This window comes from Limanda limanda, chromosome 15 (genome assembly GCF_963576545.1).
Source record: "Limanda limanda chromosome 15, fLimLim1.1, whole genome shotgun sequence".
Taxonomy (NCBI): Eukaryota; Metazoa; Chordata; class Actinopteri; order Pleuronectiformes; family Pleuronectidae; genus Limanda; species Limanda limanda.
Genome location: NC_083650.1, coordinates 92729 through 100534, shown reverse-complemented (window position 1 = coordinate 100534; position 7806 = coordinate 92729). Strand labels below are relative to the sequence as shown.

The 7806-nt window shown below is 40.4% G+C and overlaps 1 protein-coding gene across 2 annotated transcripts in view; it reads left to right on the top strand.

The window, feature by feature from the left end:
• The first annotated feature begins 4764 nt into the window (after positions 1–4764).
• Positions 4765–7806, top strand: part of hells (helicase, lymphoid specific) — a 56346-nt gene continuing 53304 nt past the window's right edge. For both annotated transcript variants that reach the window (XM_061087537.1, XM_061087535.1), the window contains exons 1-2: positions 4765–5010; positions 7541–7638. In XM_061087537.1, coding sequence (XP_060943520.1) covers positions 5003–5010; positions 7541–7638 — 106 coding nt within the window. In that variant the 5' untranslated portion in view covers positions 4765–5002. The remainder of the gene's footprint in view (positions 5011–7540; positions 7639–7806) is intronic.

Genomic DNA, 7806 nt, shown 5'->3' with positions numbered 1-7806 from the left:
TTTTTCATGGAAAAAGCTAAAGGGGCGTTCATACAATCAAGAGCCAGGCAGATTCGAAATGGGGAGAAAAAAGATCATCCAACGTTTTATGGACTAGAGTTCCAAAAACAAAACAAAGATGACAAATTTAATAATTCACTGACAAATTCTCAACTATTGTAAGATGATATTGACCCATAATTGTATTCCACATAGCTCCACCTTGTGGTTTAATAGGACAATTACAATCAACAGAAAGTTGAATGTACTTAAGGCCAGCGCATGCTTCTGCAACTGCGTCTGCGGCTTTTCACGCAGCTGTGTTGACGGACTCGTTTCAATTTATGCTTCTCTAAAGGCCACATTATAGTCGTTTTTTACGCACGCACGCACGCAGCTTCTACGGACTCGTTTTGGTTTATAGTTCCCCCACAGTTGCGCGTGTTGCAACGCAATTCACCGCCAGACCACCATGCGGAGTAATGTTTGTTGTTGAAGTTGGCTCTTCTTCGTGTGTGGCACACGTTTATTGACATCGCCACGGCGGCTCCTCAGAGCCTTTTTCTGGCGGACAAATCCGCCGGTTAGTGACGGGTTATACTAGTGGTCATAGTTTCGAATCTTTTCTGCCAAATGCTCTTCTATTTGGTCCATATTCGTTCTTCTAAATCTTCCGTGGCTTCCGCAGTTTCCGGGATTGAAACCGGAAATGCGACTCCGGACGGGATGTAGTAAGCAGACCAATCACAAGCCTTGCGGGCTGCGTGAGGCTCACGTCGCTTTGTCGTATAGTTAGAAAAATTGGCTGACGCACGCAAGCCGCAACACGCCCCCCGCAAGTACGCGAGGGGCGTGTTGCGTCACTCGCGTGCGTGCGTGCGTGCGTAAAAAGCCGAGTATAAATCGGCCTTTAAGGCCAGCGCATGCTTCTGCAACTGCGTCTGCGGCTTTTCACGCAGCTGTGTCGACGGACTCGTTTCAATTTATGCTTCTCTAAAGGCCGCATTATAGTCGTTTTTTACGCACGCACGCACGCAGCTTCTACGGACTCGTTTTGGTTTATAGTTCCCCCACAGTTGCGCGTGTTGTGCAACGCAATTCACCGCCAGACCACTAGGCGGAGTAATGTTTGTTGTTGAAGTTGGCTCTTCTTCGTGTGTGGCACACGTTTATTGACATTGCCACGGCGGCTCCTCAGAGCCTTTTTCTGGCGGACAAATCCGCCGGTTAGTCACGGGTTATACTAGTGGTCATAGTTTCGGATCTTTTCTGCCAAGTGCTCTTCTATTTGGTCCATATTCGTTCTTCTAAATCTTCCGTGGCTTCCGCAGTTTCCGGGATTGAAACCGGAAATGCGACTCCGGACGGGATGTAGTAAGCAGACCAATCACAAGCCTTGCCGGCTGTGTGAGGCTCGCGTCGCTTTGTCGTATAGTTAGAAAAATTGGCTGACGCACGCAAGCCGCAACACGCCCCCCGCAAGTACGCGAGGGGCGTGTTGCGTCACTCGCGTGCGTGCGTGCGTAAAAAGCCGAGTAAAAATGGGCCTTAAGGATTGCACATGTTGCAAAGCAATTCACCGCCAGAACACTAGGCGGAGTAACGTTTTTTGTTGAAGATGGCCTCAGAGACGCCTTCTTTGTGTGTGGCAGTCGTCGACTGTTTATAAACATCGCCACTGCGACACATGCAGCTCCAGAGCAGCGGGTGGCCGACCCCTGCTTACCCTACAGAAGTTACTTTTATTTAAAAAAATGTATATTCTTTATTTTTTTTGACAGTTGTTTACAAAAACTTATATCAGCCCAAGGGCAATTTTCTTTCTTCTGCTGTCAAGCTTTTTCAAAATTGGGTAACTTTGTACATTTTGGGAGAGTTATAGTGCGTATTTGACAATAATCACAGATCAGTAGAGAAAAACAAATAAATGAATAAAAACAAGCAGAATAAAAAACAACAACATGTTAGAGGGTGATTTGAGTGAGAATGGGATAGACGTCGGTGAGGCTTGCTAAATCAAGGCAACATTACAGGGTCATTCATTCAATACTTCCACAAAGTCTGGCCTTAGGGGTTTTACATATCTCACCCATTTGCTCACTAATTGGATGAACACAGTTTTCCGAAGACGAAGGGAGAAAGTAATCCTTTCCATAACATAAATGTAATTTACTATACCTAGCCACTCCTCTATCGTGGGGGGCTCAGGAAGCAGCCAGCGCCTTGTGAGCGCTTTTTTACAAGTGGTTATTAGTATGCCAATCATATATTTATCTGGGCGCCTTGTTTGAAAATCAACATTTCCCAAAAATAATGCTGTAAATTGCAGGGGCAGGACAGTATTAAGAATGCTTTTTAATGCTTTGTGAAACTCTGCCCAGAAAGGTTTAATCACTGGACAATCCCAGAATATATGCCAGTGATTTGCTTCTCGAGACCCACGATTGCCTGATGTTATCATGGGTTTGTCTTTGTGTGATAAATCCAGTTTGGTCATTGTGTACAAGTTGAGGAAGGATGTTTTCGAGTCTTTTAGCAAGTACGGTTGTGTATAATTTGTAGTCAATGTTTAACACTGAGATTGGTCTATAAGATCCACATTCCAGTTTGTCCTTTCCTTCTTTGTGGATAACGGAGATCACTGTCTCGCTCCAAGATGGAGGCATTTTGGCGTTTGTTAAGGTTGTGCTGCAGGCCCTAAGAAGACTTGGCGCTATCTCAAATCGAAATGTCTTATACCACTCTGAAGGAGGGCCATCCGGACCGGGTGACTTATTAGTTTTAAGCTTAGAGATAGCACCGTTCAGTTCTTTCTCAGTTACCGCTGCTGTCAATTTCTGATTTTGTTCTTCTGATAGAAGAGGCAGATTGATTGAATTGAGGAATTTGCCAATATGTTGCTCTATAGATGTGGTTGCGTATACAGAGATTTATAGTACTTTTTAAACGCTCTTTGTATTTCATCTTGTTTATAGTGTATAGATTTAGAAACTGGGTCCCTTATTTTGTATATAGGTCTATCCGCTTGTTGTTTTTGCAATTTTCTCGTCAGAAGTTTTGCTGATTTTGGGCCTGACTCATAATATTTCTGTTTTGTGAATATTTTTTTCAATTTCCTGTGAGTGTAATATATTTATTTCATTTCTTACTTTCTTTATTTTTATCAGCACATTCGTTTTTTGTTCTCTCTTATGCTGTGTCTCAAGATCTTTTAATTCTTTACTAAGGTTTATTAGTCTTAATAGTTTTTGTTTCTTTTCATGGGCACAGTAAGATAATAATTCTCCCCCTGATGACTGCTTTTAAGGCATCCCATACTATAGCTGAGTCACCCCTTCCTGTTATAATTTTCTTCAAGATACGTTTTTATTTCTTTTCTCATTTGGCTCTTAAATTGTGGGTTGTTTAGAGTACTTGTATTTAACCTCCATAATGTTTTTCCAACTTTGTGGCTTATAAGTACAGTGCAAGACAGGGGTGCATGATCAGATATATCTATACTTCCAATATCACAGCTATACATTCTATGGCTATCTCTCTTCAACACAAAAAAATAGTCTTTCCTTGAGTATTTATCATAGGGGACATGAGTAGAAAGTGTAATCACAGGCAGATGGGTAAAAGTCTCTCCATAGATCTAGTATGCCCAACTCTGTCATTAGAGCGTTAACTCTTCTATGCAATGGAGTAGTCGTTATGTTTTTGGATGAATCTAGTCTTGGGTTAAGACGGTTGTACCAATCTCCACCACCTATGACAATTCACGGTGCCCCTATCATTAAATCAAATATGTTTCTGTAGAAAACAAAATCACTTCCAGGGGGGTATAAATGTTACATAATGTCAATGAAATGCCATCTATTTTTCCAGAGACTATTATATATCTCCCTTCTTTGTCTGTTACCTTTGACAGATGTTCAAATGATACTTTTTGGATATTAAAATTGCTACCCCTCTTCTACGGCCTGATTTATAGGATGAATAATATACCTTTGAAAACCCCATTTGCTTCAATTTTTCGTGTTCTGATGGTCTGAGGTGTGTCTCTTGTAAGAACACAACATGTGCCTTTTCCCTTTTCATTTTTGATAATATTTGAATTCTCTTTGCTGGGCTCAAAATCCCTTTCACATTAAATGAGATTACAGAAGTTACTTTAATCACGTTATTATTGTTTCACGAGCCTTCTTTGCCAATTTATGTTTGCGAGCAGGGACTCAACAAAACTGTACTTCTCAAACCACCCCTTGTCTAAAAACCATTGTGTGAATTTCCAACCAGAGGTGTCTTCTCTGACTGTGAGCCTTGGTGACAACGACTAGAGAGGCAGTCCGTTAAGACAATAGTAGTGGAAAAAAACAACCTCGCGGGAAATATAAGGTGCGGCACCTAGGAGCTTTCAGAAGGGGTATCAGTGCTGTATTATTTATGCGTAGTGATATGAAATGAATTGTAGTCTCCAAGATAGCTTTCCTGTTGATTCAATGGTGATATGTAGTCTTTATAGTGGTTGTGGTTATCACATTTATCTCTAAAATACTGCAGTATTAACACTCACAAATCACATACTACCCTGTTTTACAAGTAGTGGTTTAGTCCACATTGGCGGGAAATGGACAAGCCCAGCCCGGGATAAAACTCACTTCCTCTTAAACGGACATGATTCTGATTTCAAAATAAGAGATCATAACGTCCTTTCCGGGCGATCCTAGACGGAGGCCTTGGGCTAAGCAATCTTACTTTGAAGGCCGTCGTTCGGACATACAATTGTTTGCTTAGGAAGATCAGTACCTACCGTGGTTTTCTCATGTGTAGTTCGCTATATTTCTGCACAGATTGGGACATGGTGAAATATTAGAAGTCGATATATATCGTGATACTTGCAGTCTTGCATTTTTATTAACATCGTATCTTAGCTCGCTGGTTTGCTCACATTGTCGTCGTTTATGAGTAATGATAATAACTTTGTTAGAAACGTATAGAGTTAACGTCATACGCTTTGTCTGCTGGACTGCTGGAAACTATGAGCTGGTAAGTAAAATATATTTCACACAAGTAAGTTTTAGGTTAGATATCATAACATGTTTGTAAGTGTAACAATAATCCCTGAGCCACAAAATCTGTTAAAGGGACCAGAATGTGTTGGAACGGTTGGTGTCATTATTTATGGTTTAAAATTTTTGCTTTCAGTATTTGTTCATCTTAGTTTCCTAACACACGTGTGTTTTTAATCTGTAGATAAAAATAATATCCACCGTATGCATAAATGTCTCTCCCGCAACAGCAGAATGCGGTTTGTCATGTGCTGGAAAGTACGGTGGCCCCAAAGGTCAAAGTAAGACATTTGTTGAAAACATTTTTCTTCTGAAACCCAACATTTAGGTGTCTGGAGTTTGTACTACTCTGCGAGGTTACAGTTTTATCGTGTTTGAGGTATCTGTCAAACATACGCGAATGTATCAGTCGCACACCTTCACCGTTTGTATCTCCGTTGTCATAAATATCGCCCTTATTCAGACCTTTACGGTACAAATTGAAGCATCTGACGAGAACGATTATATCGGTCATTTTTCTCAATTTCTAGATATAAGTGTTCCACCACCAGGGATCTACCTGAAAAGTGGATATAAAATCTATACGGTCGCCGAACATCTACATGCACTATTTGTGCATTATAAGTCGGATTTCGCGCGAGTATAAGAGCGAGAATTTCCGGTTTTCAAAATAAAAAGGGCAAGGGGGTAGAGACAAAATGCTGATGATCTATACTTTCCATAAAGAGTTAAATCTTTCTTCAGAGCAACCGTCCTGCTTGCTCTTTTCCTCTCTCCATCGCTCACACACACACATTCACACATACATTAAACAGTGTTGCAGGCAAAGTGACCCCTTCTTCAGATGTAAAAAATCTCAGAAAACCACACAAAATGCCTTAATTTGGGTGCAACACTCTTTACCCTTGAGACTCAAAGTATTTGTTGGACTCAAACACTTCACTCACCCCTCCATTGGCATAGTGGTGAGTAGATAATGAATGAATTTTCATTTTTTGATGAACTATCCCTTTAAGCTGATTTCACATTGAATAGCAGCACAACATCTCTGTGGTATAAACCTGAAGAGACAACATGTTTGAGCCATTCTCCTTCTCTCGGTTTACTGATAAATGTTAACAACTTTGGGTTCATACTGCAGTGATGTTGTGCTGCTGTGTCATGTGAAATAAGCTATACCCAAGATTTCTTTGAGGTTTGAACTTAACATTTTCACACCTTTTTAACGACTGTAGCTTCCCCAACCCAACAAGGAGAGAGAAAGAAGCAGTTGTCTAGAGACATATATAGATTGAATATAAAGAATGAGTGCCGATAGTGAACACAAAGCAGTGAAACAAAAACTCAAACCCTAATTTTCTGATTGTGTCAGAGCTTGTCTTCTCAAGCACAAAAACAACCTGCTGGAAGATGTTGCATTGCTAAATTGTATGTTATTACAGTAATGAATTTAACCCAGTGCAGCTTGTCTGCTGTGACTAACTTTACAATATCATGTAATTTTAACTTCTACTGTGACTAGTAAGAATTAACACAAAATACATCCAAGATACATCATTAATTCTGTTTTTAACTGCTCAAATCTTTCCTCGGACATTGCAGCTACTTTTGTCTTTCATGTGTGTGTGCTTTCTCATTGTAGATTTCTACAGTTCAGTTTAAATATTATATTATTATCTTGAATGCCAGTTAGAGATGTCTTTAATTCGCTTGTCATAATGGTGTTGTAGATATCATAAACTTGAATAATGAAGAGTCAGAAGTAAGTGAGAATGGGTGGGGGCGGCGGCCCGGAGCCTGTGTGTGTTAGTGAAAACTCTGTCTCGTTCTCAGATGAAAGAGGTTACGTGACTCAATCAAATACACACGTGTCGTTTGCAGACATGACCTGTGGGTAAAATCCGGAGAATTGGTTATGGTGTTCACCATCAGTAAGCCTTGCAAAGCAGGAAGTGACATATTAATTCACCTGCAAAGATTAAGTGATTTTCTTGAAAACACACACACTGGTGCCAGTTCTTATCACCATAAACTCTTGACATCTTCGTCTCTCTTTTTCATGTATGATGCCCCCTTTTCAGAGGGAGATATTTGCTCTCCCTTTTTGTTTGTGTCATATTTGCGTCTGTTCACACACCGAATTCTCCTAAATTTGTATGGGGTTTATACTAGGTGGCCATGAGGAGAAAGTCTGCATGTAATCCGGAGCTTCTCATTCAGACTTTCGTATTCACAGATGCATTTGTTCCAGAGAAAAAACGTAATATATGGGGAGTTCAGTGCATGTCTAAAAGCAGCCAAAGACATACCAGCTAAGTGCACCCGTGCAACCAAGTTTTGTCTTAATATTATACAAAAATAAACGCTGATGAATGCAAGTTGATTTAGTTATAATAAAGACATTATGAAAGTGTTTTTCAACCAGGTGAAATATAAAGAACATGATCACATAACTAGGTAAATAGTTCAACCCCTCGATCTGATTGTATTCACTTTCATGCTGACAGTGAGAAGAAAGGAAGCCGCAGTGTGTCCCCTCACTGCCCCAAACCAGATGAATCAAAGGATTCATTGGGGACAACCATGGAGACTGGAGCTTCCAACGGTCAGTCACACACCTTAATCTGTGACCTTCAGAGACCCCAGAGGAGTCTTCTGGGGGATTTAATCCAAGTAACATTTTATAAAAATATTTTGTCATTTAAGGCTTAAATAATGATGTAATTTTACCCATGATTCTCCCCATTATTGTTTACCCTGTTCATCAACAGCA